Here is a 23,571-nt window from a genome sequence, read left to right on the forward strand (position 1 = left end):
GAAGGCTCAAGCTCTTTGGGAAATGCTCTCGTGCCCCAAACATGTCCCTTCTAGAGAACTTTGCACACTTCAGCATGATCTATTCTAACCTCCCGGCAGAAGCGGTGCACTAATAAATTTTACATTATGTTAAAACAAGGGATTATGGTTTTATCATAAATGAGAAAGGGTAATTCGTTACTGTCAGGTCGATGCCGTGTTAGGAAAGGGTGCTGCCATTTTTCTCTTCTATGTGTGATTGTGTTTACCTGCGGTGATGGCTTTACATTTAGGGAGAGGGCTTCTCTTTCATTTCTTTATTTTTGTGAATGTTTTCCCTAGTTCATGTACCCATCGTACTCAGAAGTTGCCAAAATGTTGACCTGTCATGCTGTATCTATCTAAATTCTCCAGCCACTAGCATTGTAAAATGTTGCCTTGAATGAAGACGCATGCAGCAACTGGAGGCTGTCATGAACAGAAATTTAAACTCCCATGGAATAGTGAGAACTCAGTCTTTTTCCCTTGGCCAAACTAGTAGGCACAGGAGAAAAACAACATAATTAGCTTCATTGTCAACATAGACATAGCAGCGACATAAACAGTATCGATACGGAGACGAGTGCTTTAGCTCCCTGTAGGTGGATGATGTATTAATTTATATTTTTAAGTAAAAGCACTGCTGAAATCAAGATGGAACGGTGGTTCCTTAGAGACAAATGCCCAGATCTCAAGAATGGGGCATCGCGGTTGCAATTTAGTGACTCTAATTGGCTGCCCTGCTGGCGGTCTTTGGAGAAATACCGAAGTGCCATCCCTTCTGCAGAAGGGGTGTGCTTCTCCGTGCCAGCTGTCAGATGTGTCACCTTGGGAGAAGCCTGGATTTTGGACTCCTATTGCTTCAGCTTTTCCTCTCTTGAGGTGCAATCAGTCGGTTGAATCTCTCTATAACTTCTTCTGTTGGTTCAGATGATGTCCCAAACCTTCCACTAACTTAATTGGAAAAGGAAAAGGAAATGAGCGTTCACATAAGTATTGTTTGGAGGAAGATGGTGAGCCTGAATGTTTTTTAATTAAAAAAAATTGAATTAGTTTTATTTATTTGAAAGGCCAGAGAGACAGAGAGCATGTGTGAGAGGTAGAGTTCTCATCTGCTGGTTCTCTCTCCACATGCTGGCAACAGTTGCAGGTTAGGCAAAGCCAAACCCTGCAGCTGGGAGCTCAACCCAGGTCTCCCATATGGCAGGGACCCAACTACTTGAGTCACTACTGCTGCTTCCCATAGTGCACAGTAGCAGGCCGCTGGAGTCAGGAGCCAGAGCTGGGACTGCCATGAGATACTCTGATAAGGGCTATTGCTGTCCCAAGAGTGTCTTAACCACTAGGTCAAATAACCACCCCTAACTAAGGGTTTGTCCTCTCATCATGCAATTGAGTTCTTGCATTAATTTAATTTCTCGTGTTAATTCCCAGCTGCTTCAGGCAAAGTGGGCCCTCAGTTGGAGATGAGAACCACATGGGCCAGGGACCATGCCCCCATCTCTGTCTCCACGTGCAGCTCATTGGTGTGCACAGTGACGTCCTGATGAGCTGCACCTTCTGACCCTGGGGTCAGGACCTTCTGCCTCCGTCCCCAGTCCTGAACAGACAGCAAAACCTTTTACTTTCTTCTTGTTCAAGGCTAAGGTGCCGCAGAACCAAATATGATACATGATTCTAGTCCCAGGTGTGTTATTTGGTGGTTGGAGTTTGGTGTGGGATCATAGTAATCTGTTCGTAAGCGCACAGCCAGCTGCACAATGGCCTCATTTAGCAGCTGACAGGTTTCTTAATAGGTGGTGTTTGAACAAGAGCTGGATCTGTTGTGGGTGTTAGGATGTGGGCATCAGAAATATTTGTAAGTACGCTATTTCACCTTTCCTTCTCTCTTCCTTAAACACTAGCCTCTCCTTCTCTGCCAGGCATTCATTTTATTTTAGCATGGTCTCTTTCTGTTCCCTCTCCAATATGTGCTTCTCCTTATGGACCCGTGCTGCTCAGTGTATTTGACTTTGGGGGTGGGGGTGGGAAGCACTTGGCCTTATAAACCTCAGTTTCTTCCTTGGTCGGGTTTTAACAACTACAGGAGATCTTCTGGCTGAGTAACCCAATGTAAAGCCCCCACAACCCCCCCCCCCCATTTTTTTTTTTTTTTTTTTTGACTTTCTGTCCCAACCTTTCCAAAATGACCTGGCAGTTAAGGTGGTGAATAAATGGCATTAGCTGCTTCTTCCAAGTCACCACTCATTTCACAGTCTTCCAGCCAAGGGAGGTTCCAGTTCTCACCCAGTCCCAAACACAGGGCAGATGCACAAGACCGCATGAGGGTAACCTGTGAGTCCAGGATTAGTCAAGGTGGCTCGGCGTACGCTCATTAGCCAGGTACATCCCTGAAGGTGTATTTCCCTGCCCAGGAGTCATCTCTCAGTCACCCTGTCGCTTGTCTCTTTGGAGAGAGGGCAGTTTGGGGTTCCCAGTAGCTTATGAGGCAGCTGCTAAGCCATTCCCGTGCTTGTACTGTCATTCTCTCCCCCCTCCCCATCCAAATCATCAGTTCTTAAAACACCACCTCCCGGAGGAACCATCCCAGACCTTCTTGCTCCTGGTGATCCCCTCCTTCTTTGTAGTCCCGTGGTGCTCCGAGCTACCACCATGCAATTTAGTACTTGAGTAACCACGGCATTGCATCACTCTAATTATTTTGTGCAAGGCTCGTCTCCACAGCTGGGTCATAAGCGTCTGTAATGTTTCTTGTTTGCCTGTTTGTTTATTGTTTGTTTTGATGCTCCTGGAGACGATGAACGGATAAACACTGACCTGCACAGGAGGAAGCAGAGCTTGTTGAAGCATGTAGCAGTTTTATGGATCCCTCATAAAGAACTTAAGTTTGTGTGTGTGTGCTTTTTTTTTTTAAATTGCTTCTTCAAAGGGCAGGATTTTGTTCACAGACATGAACATCTCAAATTCATTTTAATACTTGAAGAAAAATCCCTTTTGTATTTTGAATAACCATTTCTACTTTCCTGCTGCACGTTGGTGGGAGAGAACTTCCTATATTTTTATTTCCTGCCTTTGGGGCTTTACCCGCCCTGCCGGAAGGAGGGCCTTGTCTCTTTAGGAGTCACAACTCTACTGGTTCAGAGCACTGGACAGTTCTGGCAGATTTAAGGCCCCAGCTCCCCCCCCCCCCAAAAAAAAAAGTGTGGCCTTGGTTCTCTATTGAATATTCATGAGAGGGTGGGGGTCACATTTTTGTGACCTGAAAAAGTCCCATTAATAAATTTGTTATCTGACACAGAAACACTTGAGGGTGGAGAGGGCTGTGCACTGTACCCATTTAGCATCTGGTCATGCGTGGACGGTCGGTTGGCGCTTTTGTCTCCCTTGCAGCCAGATTAATGGGAGAATTGTCTGCTCCCCACTGACCTTACTGAAATCCAGGCATTAGCTTGATTGGAAATATTATCAGTGTGCTGTCTGGTTTGGAGTAACCTGCATTTAATACACCTCAAATCAAAAAATACTTTGCAGTAAAACTCCTGGCATTACTAGGTTAGGTTTGTTGCCTTTTTTTTTTTACCCCTAATGGAAGAAAAATACTATCATTTGATGTCACTCTTCCTTTTCTATGAATATACTGTGAAAATTTTGAATTTTAGGATTTGGGCTTTTTTTCTTCTTCTTCTTCCCTCAATCTGTATTGGGCAGGCAAGGAAGTTTTTCGCTAAGTTGGAAGATGGTGAATTTTGTGAGAGATTTCTCCAGCTGATGAAGTTGCCTGGATGGCCCTGGCACTCCTTAAATCCTGCCAGGTGAGCCAAAAAAGTCTGGCGTATTTGGTGGCTTCTCAAAAAACCCTGTTCTCAGCCGCTCACGGCGTGGAAGAGTGGTGACGCTTCTCATAGAGGGGTCCTCTTAAAGTGCTCTTTGAGAGCAACTTCTGTTGTCGCTGCTGTTGTATAAATAAGAAAGGAATTTAGAGAATTATTTCTCAGCAAACGTGTGGCAGATGCCTTCCCCAGCAGCTGTCGTCCTAGAGGGCCGGTGGCTGGGTTCGGCGACCGGGCGCGTTCGGCGGGTTTTCGTTTTTCTGTGCGCACGGGCACGCTTCAGGGAGCCCAACGCGGGGAAGGAGGAGGCGTGGGGGCTCCCCAGACCCCCGACGTGGAGCCCAACTTGTCCACGGGCCGGTGTCAAGGAAAGAGCCCGTGTGCGCTCCCCGCGTGCCCGCCGACACCGCAGCAGCAGCCCGGCGCGGTGGGGTCGGCTCCGGCCGCGCCGTGGCCGTGGCCGTGGCCGCCCGTGAGGTTAGCACCGCTCTTTGTCGGTGGCGGGGCCGACTCCGCCAGCCCGCCCCCGAGCCCGCGGCCCCCCGCCCGGACGTCAGCCGGGGGCGGGTCAAAGGGTTAACAGCGACTCGGGGCAGTCGCTGCCCAGACAAAAGCAGGGTTTGGCCGGCGCGCGATTTCACCTGCCGCGCGTAGCGGCCGGCGCGGGGCGCGGGGCGCGGGGAGCCCATTGTGTGGGGCGCGGCGCGGGCGGGCGGCGGGCGGCGGCGGCGGCGCGGGTGTTTGGACGCGGGTTGTGATTGGTGGAGCGGGGCGGGGCGGTGGGCGCGGCGCGGCGCGGCTGTCAGCCCGCGAGCCGGGCGCCCCGCGCGCGCAGTCGGCCCGCACGCCGAGCCCGCCGGACCCACGCCCGGCCCGCGCCAGAGCCGGCCCGCGCGCCTGGCGCCTACATGGAGAGTGTCAGGTTGGTCGCTGCGCGCGCGTGGTCTCTGCCGTGTCGCTCTCCCTCCCGGGGGCCCCGCGCCTTTGGCTTCCCGGGGCCTCGCCGGGGGTGGAAGGCAGGAGCGCCCGAGGGCTCCGAAGTTGTCTCCCAGTACTACCGACGAGGACGAGCGCCGCTCTGTACCAACTTGGGACGGAGTTGCGCCCTGCGAGTGGCGGGCGGGGGGTGTGTGGGGGGGAGCCCCAGGCCTGGGCGTCCTGGGCAGGGGGATGTGTCCCCCACCCTGCTCTCTCGCCCCCCCTTGAGAAATGCTTCTGGGTGGGGAGCAGCTGAGAGTTGGAGGAAGTCCTGCTCCTCTCTCCCTCTCTCTCCCTCTGCCTCTCTCTCCCGGCTTTTGAGCTTCGTTTTCTGCGGGTCTGGCCTCCACGCAGCCACTTGGGTAGAGCCCTCGCCGCCACCCGTTTCGGGGCACCTCTCCGGGCTGTGATTGATGTCACTCCCCAGAGCGTGTGAAACGCGCACAGGGAGCCTTCCCTGTCTCGGTGTGGCCCGCGTGGATGTCGCTTCGCTTCTGAGAGTTTGTTTCTATATCTGTCGAGGCTATTTTCGGGCTTGGCTGCTCCAGTTCAAGGAGTTCGCACACAGTGAAGCGGGGCGAGGCGGGGGTGGGGGGATCGGAGCCCCGCAGCCACCGCGTCCCGAGCGGGACGCACGGGCAGGCTGCGTGCGAGGCGAAGCCTGCGCTGCGGTAGTTCGCTGCTCCCTGAAGTGAGAGCACGGGGCTCGGGGTTGCACGCGCAGCAGGCGCAGGGCCGGCGGCGGGTCCTCCCACCCGCACGGGGCCCTGGGTGTAGCCAGCCCCGCCGACACAAGTGCGGGAAAGACCGGCAGTGCGGTGGGACTTCTTTTCAAACCCCCTCCAGGATCGTGTTGGGAAGGCGAGGACCTTTAGGAAGTGGGTGGTAAAGTTTTGGAGCAAAGTACATATAGGCGCTTCCTCTTTGGGATTAACTCCTTCGGGGCCTGCCAACAGCTCGAACTGAAACAGCTAATAATTTTATAATCTTGTCCAGACAGACCAAATGTTCTAATCAAGCCTAGTTAAAAATGCAAATCACCTAATTTCCATAGATTCCAACATTCTGAAAGTGACACATTTGGGGGGGGATTAAGCCTGATAACAGGAAATGTGAATCATACTATCAATGACTAATCCGCTTAAGAAAAAAATAACTTAAATTTATTTTATCATTAGGAAATCAGTGTTAAAGGGGGCATTTTTTTTTATTTAAAGCAATTGACTTTTTTTATTGCAGCAGAGGCCCTGTAGCGCCCTGTTTGTTTTTTTGTAATAGTTTTTTTTTTTTTTTCTTTTTTAAGAGGAACGTGCATGCACTGGAAGGTGTTGTATGTGCTAAGTGTTCCAGCTAGCTTGTCAGTGCCCAAGACCTGGAGCCGGAGCACATTAAGTGTCTGATGTGTTCCTGTTATCATTTTGTTTTTAGCAGAATGCAGATCTTTGTTGAATGTTAAAACTGATCATCAAGTGTACCAAATGAAGACAGAGCACATTTTCTTAATTGATAACCTTTGCATAAATTGAAAAAAGAAAACCCAACCCTGATCTATGTCTATTTCATGTGATTCTTTGTAGCTGTCTGACACATTTCAGTGAAAAGTGTGTAAAAATGAAACCAAAATACAGACTGCCTACCCAGAGACACTGGCTGACTTACTCTAGGATGTGATAGAGCTGAACTGAAAACGGATTGGGCTGACACTTGGTAATCAAAGTTGATTTATTGTTCATTAGTACTGCATTAGCCCTTTCAGGCAAGACAGCTATTTGTGTAGTGGCCTGTCAAGAGGCAGACTGCAAGCACCTGTCATTTCTAAGGCACGAGATAAGCAACCAAATATTAAAAGGATGCAAATAAAAATATATTTCAGTAGATAACGGACCACATGGTCATACAGTTTTTTCTTAAAAAAATTAACATGGCCAATACCAGTCTATAAGAAAGGAATTATACACACACACATACACACAGATACAGCGAGGGAGAGATGAATATACCTTTTTCCCCATGGACTACATATAGAATGAAAATAATAGGCTTTGTATTGGCCTGTTTGCCTTAGAAACTTTCTTTCCTGTCCAAATGTGCAGGCTGTCTGACAAAAACTTGGTCAGTTAAGGAAATGAAAAACATGTCAATTATTTAATCCAAGTATTTCAAAGAAGGTAGGCTTCCCGTTGGTGCTGTTTTTTAATAAACATTTCATAAAATGAAACTTCTAAGCATGGGTCAATTATATGAAAATGTGATGACATCATAGCTAAGCTATGATAATGTTGGATAATAATGTCAAGTGCATTTTCTGCAACATGTTTCACTCTCGATTTTTTTTTTCTTCCCTCACTGGAAGGGAATGATCTCATGACATATAATAGAAAACAACCTAAGTGTCAAAAGAAAACAAAATTAGTGAACTTTTGTCTGCAGCCATAGAAACGCGGATTAACTCATTTTTCCAGGGCTGGAATGGAAACATTGTGCATGAGGATATATAGTGTATTGTCTTCTCTGAATTTTCATTTGACAGGGATTTTAGAGACTGTGATCTTAATTAAATCTCAACTAGCTGAAATAATGCATCTAAAGGCATGCAGTGTTGCGTAACCTTGCTCAGTTGGTAAACCATAAATCATCAGAAAGCTTATGATAGGAATGGTTGGTTTGAATTTTTTTTTGTTTTGTTTTGCAGTTAAATGTACCTTCAAAAACAAAACCCTCACCATTGCTGCCTTGCGTTTGCACGTTGTCAGGAGCTGTCACCTGAAAGATAAACTCTTTTATGACACTGACCAGTTCTACAACTTTTCAGCCAACCTCCACATGATTGCAAGAGACAGTGAAGTTAAAACCCAGATTAATTAAAAGCAATGAAATTCCAGATTTGTCTTGGCTAATGTGGCAGACGTGTTGTTTGAGTTACTCAGTCTCTGAGACCATCAGAAGAGCTTGTTGTAGCCAGCTTCTCAGCTTTTAGACCCAGAATTTGAGTAGAATTTGAATTGGCAGAAAAGAAGACTGGAGAAACTCATTTTATTGTGTGGGTTAGTTGTGCATGAGCATCACTAAAGGGAACCTGAAAACCACGTTCTTAGTAACTGGACAAATACAGTGGCCAGAGAGAATGCACGGCAGGTAGTTAGTTGATTGTGATTTATAACCGAGGGACAATGCAGCAACAGTTAACCAAAGTAAACAAATAACATACACACAGACCCAATTTATGTTACGTGTCACTATGCATTTGATGACAAGGAGTTCTGATCATTAGGTATCCACCTTATCTGTCCCGTATTTGTCAATTCTAATGCTTGCAAATACTTATTTTTTTTTTAGTGCCTTATTAAAACAGATGTTTCCAGCTACTGCATTTTTTTTTGTTTGTTGGTATGTAAGCTTTTAGAAGGAGCTACCAGTAACAAAAAATTGAGAAGGCTCTCCTGGTTTGGTTTTATGTCCCTTTGCATGTCGTATTTCACATAAGGTTAGGGTGGGGTTGCTGATGAGCTGTAGACCTCTGGGGAGCGGAGGAGTGAGGCTGTCTATACTCCTGTGACTAGATTTGGGAATAGTCCTAAATCCAGAAGCTGGTGTGGTTGTTTGGTGAAACGTTTGTTTTCTTGGAAGCAGCCTGGTGTGTTCTGGATACCTGTTTCTCAGTAATTTCAGAGTATACTGTGCTCTTTCATCACCACCATGACCCCTGCTCTCCCCCCATGAGTGGTTTTCTGCATTCGGTTTTATTTTCTTCCATTTGAAAAAGAAAACTCAGGTGCCTCTTGGCTAAACAATTCCCTGTAGATTGTGGGGACTTGAATCATCTGGGAAGAGCTCAACTGGGCCTCTGCTTGTGGATTGTACGAATAATCTCTGTGTCCCTCTTCCAACCTAACCTGGCAGTCGCTTGAAGAGAAATTAATTTAGAATGAGCAAAACGAACACTGAACACATGCATTGCGACTCATTTCAAATCCAGTTAAAAGCAATTAATCAATGAAGATGCAGGCTAAGTGTTGTGGTGAGCTTTTTAGAATGCCTTGGTATCATGTTTTAATTTTTAAGCTTTATCTTGCCCTTAAATCTGAAACATCATTGTTCAAATAACTGAGAACAAGGTAAATCAACAACATCAAAAAGGTCGGCTTCTGTGATTTCTCAAGGGCTTGTTATTTTGTACTTCCCAATTCTATTTGATGTCTTGACAAAACAAGATGACACAGGGGAGAATACATTAAATTTTGATTTTTTTCATCTAACCTGTTACAGTTGTGGCAGCTTAATTTCTTGTACTTTTTTTTTTTTTCCTGGAGATGGCTTTTTGTACAGATACTCTAATTGTCGCACCACTTCATGAGGTGGGTCTTCATGGGTTTCCCAGTTGCCTTGATTGTGCCTGGCATCCTTTAAAAAAAAAAAAAAAAAAAACACATTTTGACCTTTCACATGGAAGGAGCTTTTCATTGGGCTTTATCGTCATTAGAAACAAATCGGTGAATGGTGAGATTGTCAAAGAAGCAACTGATGTTTTCTCATTAGAATCTGATTTGCACCCCTTAGCTTAATAACTGTGCTTTTAGAAGGTGAAGGTGTTAGAAGTGGGCAGAAGAAACTGCAGCTTGAGAGAAACTTCAGCTGTAATTAATAGTGATAATAAAGGAGTCATTACACCCTTACAGAACTTTGAAATCATTTGATTTTGGCCTCCTGGCTCGTTCAGATTCTTTACCTCCATCCACACCCCCCCTATAGTATGGAAAAATATGTATGTATGTTTGCAGTGAAGTTACCTGTGATGTTTTCAATGCTGGTTCAAGCCTGAGGAAAGCAGAGCTGTAAATGTAATTTTCAGTCTTAGAAAAAGAATGCCTTTCCCCTACTATGAAACATGAACATGTTGTTTTTCTCCATGTAACAACAGTAACCATGATCCCAAACCATACTTACAAGTTATCTTTCCTTATTTTAATTACCCATGTGTTTCAAACAGGAGTGATACAGTTGCTGTGTCTTGCATTATTTTTTGAATAATACTTGCATTTGAGAGAACTATCTTAGGCAGGGCCTCTTCCTTTTCCCTTCTAGGGCTGAAGATCTGTGGATGGAATCTTTTCTGGGGTCCCCTCTCAGACTAGCCTTCCCACCCCCACCCCCGCCTGCCAGTGGCAGCGCCTCAGTAAGGAGTTGTTGTTGTTGTGAATATAAAATGTCATAGCAGGTTTGACTCACGTGCACAAAACTGTGGGGAAAGGAGGCAGAGACATTTCTCTAGATTTAAATAATAATAATAGTTGCTAGGTTGAAAAGATCAGTGCTTATTGGGTGATTATTTTCCAAGTGTAGCTTCCTTTGTTTCCCATATTTAACAATCGCTAATGGGAGAAGCGATTTAATTTATGTAAACTTTACATTTTTATGCAAATGAAGCTGATATTTATTAGAGCTAAAACAATTATGCTGGTACTTAGTGGAGTAACCTTGTAAGCCTGGGAAATGTTACAGGAGAGCAGTTGAGGCTCCACGAAGACTTCTGCTGTAAACAAATAAGGAATTTCTGCCACTTTTTACAATGTAAAGACAAAAGGAAAAAAAAAAAGACCTCAGAGCTTTGCACGAGATTGCATTTTAGGGTTGAAAACCTGAAATAACTCCTGATTGGCAGGCGAGTCTTGGCCTCACAGTTCTTCATGAAAGAAAGATAGCCTTTCTTGATAGAATGTAATAAACAAAATGATAAAAAATGAAATGCTAATTGCATTTTAAAGAGATCTTTTTTTCCTAAAATTTTAATAGGTGGTTGTATTGTTACTGAGAGAACAGTTATGCTAATGACTGACTACTTAGATGATTTTGCATTAATATAATAACCATTACCTGCCTTAATGCTTTGTACAGTATTGTGGCAAAATAGCTAAGTCTAAAAGAGTTATACAAAAAGCAGAATTCCATAATGAAACAGAATTATACTTTCCACATGAATAGCGTGCTTTTTAAAAATATTTTTTAAGAGTGAAATACTACGTCAGAAATATATTTTCTTTCCTTTATAATACAGCTGCCTTTCATAGAACCTGTTGGTTTGTTTTTAATACCAGAAAGAAGCTTCTTAACTTTTTGTTTGCTGGCATATCCGTTGGCTTATTAAGTATGAAAAAACTCTTGTTTTTCACGGGGGGGGGGGCAGTGGGGGGGTTGATTTTCTTTTACCCAGATTCGCTTCTATATGGCCATATAAAATTTAGCATTTTTTTCCCTCTTTTTTAAGGAGCCATTTTCTTTCATTGCTTCTGTTTTGATATTCTGAAGCCTTCTACTTCAGTTTGTTTCACTCTTGTTGTGTGATTAACCAGGTGACCCTGCCCAGCCTGGTCAGTTATCACTCAGATACAGCCTGGAGCCTAGGAAGAATGTGAGTTTCCTGGGGGCACACACCCGGTGAATGATCAGCGGTTCACAAAGTAGTGTCCAAAGTATTTTTGGAAATAATTTAATGGTGATTAATGGAAGATTAATGGAACTAAAACAGTATTTTAAAGTTATCTTGTTTTTACTGTTTGTACACATAGTGATTATGAGAAGTCACTGATATGCATAATTTCTGTGTATTTATACCGGGCAGTATCTGCTTGTAGTTGAATGTAAACTAAAGAGAGGGGAAAAAGATGATAGCGTGTTATTTCCAATGTTTATATTGAGGCATCTCCCCTCCCACCCAATTCCTTCAATTGTCTCCTAGATTAGAAATAAGTATTGTTTCTGTGAGTGTTTTTATTTGTTTGTTTGCTTCTTAGATTGTGCCCCTCCCGTTACCTGCCTCCCCCAGTGAGCATAAGGGAAACTAATCAGGCATCTGACCTGAGAGTTTCCAAGCATGCAGATGATAGGGAGTCATTTTGGAGAGAGGGAGAAGTGTACCAGGCGGAGTTTGCACCGCGGTGTCTGGGCTGTGAACAGCAGTTGCTAGTGCTGACGGCGGTTCCCCAGTTGCTGGCACGAGGTAGCAGCAGGTCCATACTAGCAGCGGTCTGTGGCTCGAGCCCCACTGCCTTCCTGCCATTCCCGCAGGTTTGTGCGCACCTAGGATCGGCCACACCCAGTTGATATCAGTCAACAATGTCTCATGCGGAGTGTTTTTTCAATTCACGATTTCCTCTCGAAACTCAACTATAGAGTGTTAACTGTATGTGTTTTTTTTTTCCAATTCGGTTTTGTATGCTAGCATTCTTTAAATGTCTGCCAGAAGTTTAATTTGAATTTCTGATCCCTGAAGGCAGCTAGACAGAATCATTCTAGTTCTTCATAAATTGCCTTCTATGATTCATTGTTAACTCATAAAACATACTCATTTCTATATACTGAAACAGTTCAGGTAGTTACAGTATCGGGGATGTAATTTGGGGGTTTTGCCTTATATTTAAATTGTCTTTGGAGAAAGAAATCAAGAATTTGTTTCAACTCCCAGTGACGCCATGAGCCCTGTAGGACACAAAACATCAGAAATGAATGTTTTTTTTTTCCTCAAGGAAAGGAAGGTAGATGACATGCAATTGGGGTATGTGTTGGAAGTTGGGGGGGGGGGTTCGTTTTTACTGACTACTCTCAAAGAGGGACCCATAAATATTAGAGGGTTGTAGTTAAAAACTCACATGACTGTTTTAAATACTATTGATTTAAAACACTGGCTAGATTTTATGAATCAAAGTGTAATTTCTAAGCTTTGGCCATATTTCTCGATGCTAAAGCACTCTCTCTTGTGTGCCTTTAGCTGCTTTCCAGACATTCAACACAGGATTAAATGATAGTAGTTACAGTGATCAATAGGTTAAGACTGCTACAATCACTCTTGCCGCTAATGACCTCAGTAGTAATGGGCAATAAAGTGTGGGCTGTAATAGCCTCTCGCTGGTACTGCCTGCCCTTTGATTCCTAGTATTAGTGGGGACTAGGTACATGAAAAAGTTGGACGTTGGGAATTAAGGGAGTGGATATATAGGCTATAATTCTTAACTATTTAAAGCCTTAAACTGTGCTCAGATTTTTTTACCCCTCTTTTCTACCCCACCATGGCTTCTGGTCCATTTGAATATGTTTGCTAAAGCTTTTCATAACCTCTTTTCATGACATATGGGAGCAGAAACTTTGGGGAAATCTTGGTTTTATTACATTTTATAAATTAAGCTGCAGCCCACTTTGGAAGCCCAGAGCTAACTGGTGTGAAAATGTGGTTTCAGATAGTAAAAGCAGAGTGACGGCCATCAGGATAGAATAGCTCACCTCTGCTTGTTCGGAGACCCTTCAGCCAGTTCAGAGGATTACTCAGGCTTGCTTCCTCCCCTCCTCTGGCCGTGCCTGCTGCTGGGAGCATTTTATTACTCACCAGCCCCTCTATCAAAATGTCCAAAGGGAAGGAGAAGAGGAGACTCTAGTTCATTTTCCTGCTCTGCAACGTGACTGCAAAAAATGAATAAATAACTGTGGGAAAAGGAGATTTAAACCAGGGATTGTACGTCAGGGCGTCAGCCTCACCTGGAGGTGTCAGGCCCGTCCGGGAGCTGCCTGGTTTATTGACAGGGGAGGAACAGTAGCATTTGTCATCTTAGAAGGCGCACACCATATTCCCTCTGTGTTAGGGTAGGTGTATGTATATATTTTACTTCTTAAATTCATTTTGTTGAGGTCTAATTTGCATACCGTAAAATACAGTCCCTTTCATTGTACCATTGGAAGACTTTTCACAATCAAAATAAGTTCACCCCAAAAGTTCACGTCTGGCCTAGGATTTTTCAGAGCTCTGTGAACAGAATTAGGCTCCACAGATTCTCTCTATAGTGATCTCTGCTCTGTCTCCGAGGTTCATGTTCATCAGCAGCCTAGGTTTGCCACCACCCTATTCTTGTCTGTTCATCGCCATCAGAGATTGGCTCAAGGATATTTACGTTGTATATCATCCAAGAAACGCAAAAGAAAAAAAGAAACCTTAAACATGGTTCTTTTGTTTGCTTAATCAAACCTCCCCGCGTGCTGATGCAACTCTGAAGGGAAAGTAAACTTGATTGTGCTGTGTTGGCTTCCAGCAGCTCTGGAGATAATGATTGGCACCCAAGACATATTTAAAAATTTAAAAAGTTTCTTCTGCATGGAGACAAAGTAGACTAATTAGGATGAATTTGTAGATGGTTAGATGTTTTGATAACGTCTTCTTGGTGTTTGCCCTAGACTGAATACAAGTTCAGTGTTCCAATCATTGGTGATATTTCATGCTGCGAATTATCTTTTTAAAAGGATAATTTATCCATTCATATACATCTGTCCCTTTTTGCATATAAAAATATTCAGACATACCCATCTGTTTTAAATTACAGTGTATCTACATCTACACTTAAAAAGGCCACTGCAACAGGAAGAATTCACGGATGACCTTCCAGAGTTGGGTTAATGAACATTTTCAAATGTTCTAGCAAGTGTTTTCTAAACACGCGAAACTTGCCCATCCACATCCCCACACAACAAAACATGCCCACAACAACTGTGGAGAACGTTCACTGTGCATGAATCTGACCTTCAGGAACCATTTTTAGTTCATCAAAATTAGTGATGCTGAGAAATCGGGACATCAGTGCATAATGACTGTGAAATTAGGAATGAGAGCTCGCTATGCAAATGACAGGACAAATCATGTGAAAAAGTCAAGATAAACTGCATATTAAGACATTATGTTACATAAAATTAATACTGCATTTCTCCCTTTGCTTACTGCTCCCTGGAAGGATTTTTTAATTCTTTTATCTTCTGATCAGCTATTGTCTGCCGGATTTTTTTTTAAGTGGCACGCATGCAAAGTACAAAACATGTTATTACCTTTTATTGTAATACATGAGATGACAGCAGATCCTTTTTAACAAAGTATATCCTTTACTGCTTCGAGCTCCTTGCTGTCACATGTTTGATTAGAAACCAAAGAAAAGTAAGATGCTTAAATATTACTCTTAGAAGACGTACGGGTTTTGTCTTTTCTTTCATTGTTTTTTCTTTCCTTATCTTTTTATTTGGGGTGGGGGTGATTTTTCATGAAATAGTCTTCTTGCATTACGGGGACTGACAAAATGGTTCTCATGTAGTCTGCAAATTAAACACAAGTGCAGTGATTATTTTGAATAGCTAAATTACATTCTAGAAAGCTTGCAGAATTCATAGCATTGTCATTAGGTATCCGCTTGAATACAATTTGTGTAACCTTGGCCAAGACAGCCTGTCATTTTAATGTCAGTGTTTTATCTGAACAAGACATCATCCTTTCAGATACAGTGTGCAGGTTCCTTGCAGAGATGCCCGTGCAGAAACGTGTTAACAGTTGCAAATATGAAATGCTATCAAGTTCATCACTGTAGCTGTTTGTCACTGAAATGTCATGGAAAGCGGCTTTTAATGGTATCGCACATAATATGAAAGAATTGAGACATCTGTATGCTGAGTGAATAAGGAAGGGGAAAAGGCATCATAGAAAGGGCCTGTGTTTAAGTTCGGAAGGTGCGACCCAGGGCCGGCCATGGCAGGACTGCCTGCATTTGTGGGCCGCGGAGGAAGTAGGTCGTGTCAGCCCCAGCTGCGGAGCTGTGGGTTCCCACGTCCCTTCCCCTCTTGACACACAGTTCAAGTTTGGGTTCTCTGCCTACAGCCCCACTCATTCTTCCTAAAAAATGGGGGTGGATCTACCCTGACTCCAGGCAGCATTTGTTAGGTGTTTCCTCCTTGTCCGCTTGCAAACCTGCCTGGAGCCCGCGTTGTCGCTGTGAGGTTTTCTTTTTCTTCGTTTAAAATACAAAGTCGAGAGCCGAATGAGTGGGATTTGTCAGGGTATCCTGTCCGGTTGGGCACCTTATTGGGAGCAAATCCGTCAGTTCCCAGCGGGGTTGGAGGAGAGGGGAGGAGACGCTGATGATCACCTGGCTTCCTGTTCACCCTGTGTTCCCGTTCCCTTTCTAGGTGCCCGCGTCAGTGGCTATGATGACGCCGCAAGTTATCACTCCCCAGCAAATGCAGCAGATCCTCCAGCAACAAGTGCTGAGCCCTCAGCAGCTGCAGGTTCTCCTCCAGCAGCAGCAGGCCCTCATGCTCCAACAGGTAAAGGCCTTCCTCCTGCTCCGCACCCAGGGCTAGAGCCCAGGGCCCAGGCCTCTAGCACATCCGCCTTCCCCCTGAGCCCCTGCTGTTCCCATGGAAGGACCATGAGCCCGAGGGGGCTGGGTGGGGCGGCCCTGAGTAATGAGTGCGTGGGCACCCCTGCCGGAGGATGAGGGCCTGGAGAGGACCCGATGGACCAAGATTAGGCCTGTAATTGGACTTGGTAGAAATAAGATCTTTTAGGCTTACGTGGCTTTACACTCTTTTATTTGGTAAGCCCAGAGGCTTCCAAATGGTGTGAATCAAAGCAAAACGAGGAGTTCAGTGGGAGCAGGTTTAAATGTGACAGCTCTTGAAGTCCCCAATTCAACTCAGATGCTTGCAGAATTAAAGGGAAAAAAAAAATCAGGAAGCATGTTGGAGTTGGTTCATTTTAATGTACGGCGTTGATCTCTACTTTCATCCATGGCTGCGGATGCCGAAATGAACTTCTAGCTGTCCTTGTGCCGTGAGGGCCTACTTTGCAGACCCAATGGACACCTGAACCCAACAGACGCTGTTCAGTATAGCAGTTGCTGGCGTTGTGGGCTTGGCCTGTTGGGGACAAGCTGAGTGAGGAGCTCCTTACACTGTGCATGCCCTGGGCCTCAGTGCACCCCTGCGCAGCCCTCCCATGCAGGAAGCGCACGTCCAGGAGCCACCAGGCTCTCTCTCTCGGCAAGGGCATTGCAGCTTTGCTGTGCTATCAGCGGTCATTCCTGGCCTTACTGTAATTAGTTTGTGTAGAAAATGGTATGTTTTTCATCAGTTCATTTTGGAGATTACTTTTCAAACAATAATGCCAAGAATAGTCAGTGTGCCCTGAATTTATTGTCGAGTTTCAAACTAAAGGTCAGGCCATTACAGATAAAAGGATGCTATTTTTCAAATCGCAGTTTGTGCGTGGCACCGAAAGGGACAGCGGCTGGCGCTACCCTCCATGACTTACCATCTTCTCTTTCCTTTGTAGCAGCAGCTTCAAGAGTTTTATAAAAAACAGCAGGAACAGTTGCAGCTTCAACTTCTACAACAACAACATGCTGGAAAACAGCCTAAAGAGGTACCGACAATACACATTTTACTTTGAGACCGCAGATCCCAAGGGACTATCTAGTGGCTATTAAACTGTCATTCATCTTTTAAATGATTGCACAACCAAGCCGACTCTATCAGTTTTCTGCTTTCGGACTGAGAGTTACTGTCCTGTTTGCTCAGAGACTTTCCTGGGTTCCATTGGCTTGCTGCCACCTACTTTATGATACCCCCATTGCACGTGTACCTGTGTGAGGAGTAGGGGCAGGGGCGTGAGCAGGACGTTCAGGGCTACTTCTGCAAACTGTTAAACTGAGGGCCAGGTCCTAGCTGAGGGGAGTGAGGTGCGTTCAGTACAGTTGTACTGGGATGCACGCTTCATTTTCTTTTTGTCCACTTCAGAGAGCTTGGATATGTGGAGATGGCCTTTTCCACTGGAATCATGATCTCTGGTGAAGTTGGACAAACGAAAAAACTTAGAACAAGGTTCAGCTTCCCTAGCTTTGTTTAACTTCTAACCCACAGGTTGTACGTATCAAAGTTGCTAGAGGCATGCATCACATAGTACAAGTTCAAGTTAGAGAAGATTCCAGCTGGGATTATTTGTGTTTTCCTGAGTGCAAAAAATAAAAGTAAGAAGAGTAAGAAGAGCATGTTATCATAGCACAAAACTTTGTAGCATCCATGAGTCATTGCTTTATGCCTCAAGGCACAGTTAGGTGGCAGAATGAGAAGGAAAGCCCCTCCCTCCCCACCCCGGGGTGGGGGTGGGGGATTCTGCTTCATCTTCTCTGCAATGCCAGGCACCCACGGCTCAGCCGCTGGTGGGAGCACCTGTGCACGGTGTCCCCTGGCATGACGTCTGGCTGCCTGCAGTGTTTGCAGTGGGTTGGCAGTGCCGTTTATAATTCCAACAGCAGCCCATCGTCCGACCGAAGGGCTTCTTTGCAGGCCCCAAGCACTCAACCACTCCAGTTTCTCTGGGAGAGAGCCTTGCCAGGTGACTGACTGTCCGAGTCCTTGTCCGTCGCAGAAGCACGGCTGCTGGGCGGCGCTTCTGGTACACGTTGTGCACGCTGGGAGGGCCCCCAGCCGTTCCCCCTTGGCCGGCTCCTCCTTCAACACAAATTGGCTCTGTTTTCCAGGCCCTGCCAAGTGCTCGCCCTGGAGTCCTGTTTAGCAGCCTGGGTGGAAACCCCTGCAGACTGAAGGGGCAGTTTTGGGGTGAAGGGGAGGAGGTGTTTTAATGAAAATGCTGACACAACCTTAAGTACAGTGGCGCGCTACCGGGTGCTGCTATAATAAAAAAGGGAACAGATTAAAAAGTGTCTAAAATGTAAATCTAAAGGACTAACAGTAATTAAAATGGAAATGGCACAGGGAGGGAAGGCATGTAATTGTGAGATATCACTGTGCAGAAGGCTCTCAGCTTTGTTTTGCTGGCTGTTTTTCTAATTCAGCAGGGCTTACTCATCAGTGGCAGTTCAATGCGCGTTAATGACTCTGGGATTGCAGGCATCACTCTGGACAAAGAAATGATTATTGTGCGGTCAAAAGAAGTTCAAAGACAAGAAGGGAATTTCAGTTTTTTCCTTAGAGATCCACATTCAAGAGCATATAAATTAAGCCAAATGTTAAAAACCACAGTCTGAAAGCTGACTTCAAAGTCACAACTCTCTAATTAATGAACTGCGAGCTTCAGTTTGGACAAGTTGTGGTTTGATGCGCCCATAAATCAACATGACAGGCCTGTTTCACAGTCTCAGACAGTGCTTGTCATTGAGTCACATCAGATGTAAACACAGCAGAAAAAAGAAGGGATATGAAGGAGGTGCAATTGATCAACAGAATTGGTAAAAACCCACTTTTGAAGCACATTATGCATGATCACAGGAAATGGTTACAGCCTCAAGAGGTTTCCCCTTCTGCTGTTGCTTTTTTGAATCAGATTTCTAACAGCCTTCAAAAGGGAGAATAAGAATTATGGAGTTTCTCCCCTGTGGCTTGCAGGCAATAACCCCCTGTTGTTATTTTGTGCTTCTTTCTTTTCAAAGGCATCAAAATTTAGTTTTTTAAAGATCTTTAACTCTATATTTGAAGACAAACAAAAAAGGGCTGCCACTGTCATTCTTATCAGTTACCAGGGATTGTGTTTTTCCTTTCTGTTGCCACTTCTTATTAACCTCTTATTTGGTCTGTTAGACATAGTTTGGAATGCACGTCTGCATGCTGGGAGAACATGAAAGTTCAGATGAGCTCAGAGGGCACATAAAGAAATGTGAAGGGGAAAGTTACACAGCAGAGAGAAGGATAAAAGTTAACTCTCCCAAATTGCCGTTGTCAGAGAGGGGAGCGTCTCAGAGCACAAAGATGAGGCGGTGGCTGAGTTTTGGGCCAGGGAGTCAGGGCGCAGAGAGCGTGCCTGGTGCCTCTGAACGAGGTGGATGGCTGTGCTAGCGTTCCAGCATCTCCCAGACACTGAGTTCGCCTCTGGGCCCTCCTCGGCAGGCAAAGGTGACCCAGGAGGTCCTTGCCTTTGCATATTCTCGGAGGTTGGCAGAGCAGTGGCGTGGCCAGGTCGCCTTCGGTTTCCCTCCGTGTTCCCGGCGCCAGTGGATGTGGCCGAGACCTGGGTGGTACACGGTTAGGAGATCCTTGTTTCCCCTCAGGTAAGGAGCTCCTCTCCCGAAATGGTCCTGCAGGTGGTGGGCCTTTGGTGGTGCTGAAATGAAATAGAGTCACTTGGTGGCAGTTTCACGATGTGGACTGGTGGTTATGATTTTAACAAGGGTTGAACTTGGATGTTGACAGATGGAACAAGTACATTAATTTACTGAATCCCAAGTCATTAGTGGCTCATAATTTTGTATCACTCGGCTTTATCCAACCCCCTTCCTTTTTTTTTTTTTAATTTCCTCTGCTGTAAGACACTTGATCACTGGCCAGAACAGTGTGCCTGCACTCTGTTTCTTCCCCAAAGTTGAGCTGAGATATTTCCCTGGGAAAGTTTGGCTCCACATTGGGTTAGACCTGAGACCTTCCTTAAAAGACAGATGCTCTTGGCTGGGGGAGTGGGGGGGGGGGCGCGGAGGGGATATGCAGCATACAGGCTATGGAAGCAACTGCTTGTTATATTTGACAGAACTGGTGTGGAAAATACACAACAGAATTAATTTTAAATCAAGATACAAAAAAAAAAAAAAAAAGCTCCATAAGATCCCATCCTGCACGGGTGAGGTAGGCTGAGCTGATTGTTTTAAAAAGGGCCGTTTGTCCGGGCAGTTATGACAGTTTATGTTAGGCAGTAGGGAGTAGCCGAAGAAAGGAAAACAGACCTTTGACTGCAGCTCCAGGGAGGGGATCCGAAATGCAGGGTTTATCAGGGCATTTGAGCATTTTAGCACTGACTACTGACCTGTCGAGGGGACTGCACGGAGACCTTTTTTGTATGCATTCAATTGTGAGAAGTAAACAAACGGACTCGTATCCTGTGTTTGGTAACTGGGTGGGGAGCACAGTTTGGCAACCACTGTTGCTTTTAAATTCTTTCTTTGGACAATGGGCCTTGTATACTTTTATATCCTGGCTTTTCAAACGTGGACAGCTTTCATGAGCTTTTCCTAGGGATGGCCACAGAGACAACAGAGAAGGCATCAGTCATTTCATATAAATACAGAGTTTTTAAACATTTCACTTACAGTAAGACAGGAAGCACCCTCCCCAGCCTCTAGGCCCCCCTTCCCCCCATGATACGCTACATCAAGAGCTGGTTCCACCATCTTTTGTGTCAGTTCTGGTTTTTTATCTTCCCCCTCCTTTTTTTTTTTTTTTTAATGTCCTGAGTTAATATCTGTTGAAGAAGTGAAAAAATCATTTTGACATGAATATAACTATCATTGGGTTTTACATTAATGTGATAACTTGGGAAGGGGTGAAAACAATTGGATCATTTTATGCATGCTGTTCTTAAAATGAAAACACTGGCTTTTCATTTAAATTTATTTAAATTTTTGTTGTTAGTGGTATAGAATTTGTTTTTTGGAGTGAAACTCAATTAACTTTCTCAGTGGCATGGTAGTAAGTCTGAAATTGGTTGCTAATATGAGAATGATGGTTTACACTGTAAAATAAACTACATGGAGATGGAAAAGGAAACCACCATTTTTCTCTTTCTTTGAACTTTTGCATCAGAAGGTCTTGATATACATGCCACTTCATGGATATATCAGATCAAGGTCATGTGTTAGGTTAAGTGAATGCAGTTGTTTGTGGAGTATGGTTATTAACCAGCACACACAGGCTCTCCAAAGGGTTGCATAGCCCTTTTAGTTGCTAAAGTCTCTCTGATCTTTTGAATAGACAAGCAAGCAGATCTTGTTCTTTTGTTGAAGAAGCTCTTGTTTTTTGGGTATTTTTATGTTTTTTTTCATTTTCGTTACAGTGTGGGAAGGGTTAATTTTCCTTTCTAATTGTTAACCATAATGTGGCTAAGACCTCCACCTCGATATGAGTCCTAGCAGATTAGGGATATTAGATAATTTCCTTCTATTTATTGTACTGCTGCACTGTATTATCTTTCTATCACTCAGATAATTACTGAGGAAATCTACATTAATTTTTTTGGCTGGAGCGAGGCCTGCTAAACACAGGAATGATGTATTGATGGTTTACACAACAAAAGTTTTCCTCCTGTCATTGTCCAGTCAACACAGAGATATTTATCATATCGTAAAGCCCCTTCTTTTCAAGAACAAAGCTGGTGGGGGAAGCGGGACCAGCAGCCAGGCCTAGGGATTGTGGAGGTGAAAGCCAAGTTCAGGCCTCCGAAGCTCGCAGTGCCGTGCGTATTAAACACTTGCAGTTGAGGACGATGTTGTTTGCTAAATTATGAATGTGTGTAATTAAAATCTAGTGGCTGTTTCTATGAAAGATTTACAATGTTATTTCATCGTTTGTCATGGCTAATTAACAATATTAGATGAAGTTTTTCTTTTTCAAAGGTCTGATTTTTTCTCATTTATTTATGTCAGAAGTGATAAACAGAGTAGTTAAAAGCTGCTGCCGGTGCTGGCGGGGAGGGAGGCAACTTGTTCTTTTACACCTCAGAGGTTCAGGGTTCAAATCCCTCCAGAGGACAGGAGTGATCAGGTCTTCTTTCTAGTGTGGGCAAGAAAAAAAAAATCTGACCTTCTGAAAGTTCACATCTGCCTACAGAACTCGGGCTTTCAAAGTGTCCGGGAAGCTGGCTGGGCTGACCGATTATTTTTCTCTGGTAGCTGGCAAGGGGAAAGGAACACCCTCACCCCTCACTCCCCTGGGAGTCCTGGAGCTGAGACCTCCCCTGAGCTCTTGTGCCCATTCTAGGTATAATTCAGCCATGGCGGTGCGGGATCACACGTCCACACTCTGCACCTTCCTTGGGAAGTGGCCATCTCATTTTTTCCCTCCTGATTTCTTACAGCAGCAGCAGGTGGCTACCCAGCAGTTGGCTTTTCAGCAGCAGCTTCTACAGATGCAGCAGTTACAGCAGCAACACCTCCTGTCTTTGCAACGCCAAGGCCTTCTAACAATTCAGCCCGGGCAGCCCACCCTTCCCCTTCAACCTCTTGCGCAAGGTAGGCATTCGTACCCGGCAGGCACAGCCCTGTGAAGACGTGGGGTGGAGGCGGGGGTGGGTGCCTTGGTGTACCCCAGCTTCTCAGTAAGGAAATGGTCCATCTCGGGCATGCGTATAGAAACAGGAAAACAAACCAGAAACAACCTGAGGGAGCGACTAACCAACCTTTGTGGAAGTTGAAGAGTCTGCTGACGCCAGCATGAAGGTTCGGAGTGCAAATGTTGTGGGTTCTTTCAGTAGGGTGAAGCGCTGCTTTGCACTTGTTGAGCATTTTAATGGGATCCTCTAGCCTTTTGCTGTGGAACCCCAGAGGGATTTTTCTAGAAGGCTATTGTTAGTCATTGAAAGGTGTATTTTGTATCACGTAGCTGTCCAATTGTAGATCTTAGTGACACTTTATAAAATGCCAGTTTTTATTGTCTAGGGATAAATTCAAGTTTACTGTTCTGCGAATGAGCCGAATCTGTTAGAAACCAAGGTTGTTCGTTGTTCCAGTTTTCTTTCTCTTTCCTTTGTGTTCTTTTTGCCACCTTCCGACTGTTGACTTTTGGGTGAGTGAGGTACACGCTGATCAGAACAGGTACCCTTTCCAGGTCTAGTTTGTTCTCAGACACTGGGGTTTGTTGAAAAGTAGCAGGGTTTAGTAGATGTAATGAATGACTTTGGAAAAGCCACTGATGATGGGTGGTAAAGGTGTGAGGTGCTGGGACGTGTAGGAACCCGGGACACTTGTTTAAGCAGCCCTCACTGACGTGTGTAACGTAAAGGCGAATGGATTGTTTGTAACTAGGAGGGAGGGAGAAGGTGTCCCATCTGGGTTTTGAAATATGATTGTCCCCATTCCCCAAGTGGTAGGATGGATTCCAGTTGGCTACCTTAAGGTTCCCAGCCCTTTCAACTCTTATACATTTGGACGTAAGAGCGTGAGTGTGTGTTTGT

The 23,571-nt window shown here is 44.8% G+C and overlaps 1 protein-coding gene across 25 annotated transcripts in view; it reads left to right on the forward strand.

Annotated features, from left to right (window-relative positions):
- The window catches only part of FOXP1 (forkhead box P1), a 464,888-nt gene that overhangs the window by 351,914 nt on the left and 89,403 nt on the right, over window positions 1-23,571 (forward strand). For 15 of the 25 annotated variants that reach the window (XM_070050577.1, XM_070050597.1, XM_051852212.2 and 12 more), the window contains 3 exons: window positions 15,807-15,944; window positions 16,954-17,043; window positions 22,477-22,630. In XM_070050577.1, coding sequence (XP_069906678.1) covers window positions 15,807-15,944; window positions 16,954-17,043; window positions 22,477-22,630 — 382 coding nt within the window. Of the gene's footprint in view, window positions 1-4,612; window positions 4,771-6,403; window positions 6,534-15,806; window positions 15,945-16,953; window positions 17,044-22,476; window positions 22,631-23,571 lie in introns of those variants that run through there. The other 10 variants (XM_017343958.3, XM_070050583.1, XM_070050589.1 and 7 more) reach the window with 4 other exon arrangements.

This window comes from Oryctolagus cuniculus, chromosome 10, assembly GCF_964237555.1.
Source record: "Oryctolagus cuniculus chromosome 10, mOryCun1.1, whole genome shotgun sequence".
In the NCBI taxonomy this organism is placed as follows: domain Eukaryota; kingdom Metazoa; phylum Chordata; class Mammalia; order Lagomorpha; family Leporidae; genus Oryctolagus; species Oryctolagus cuniculus.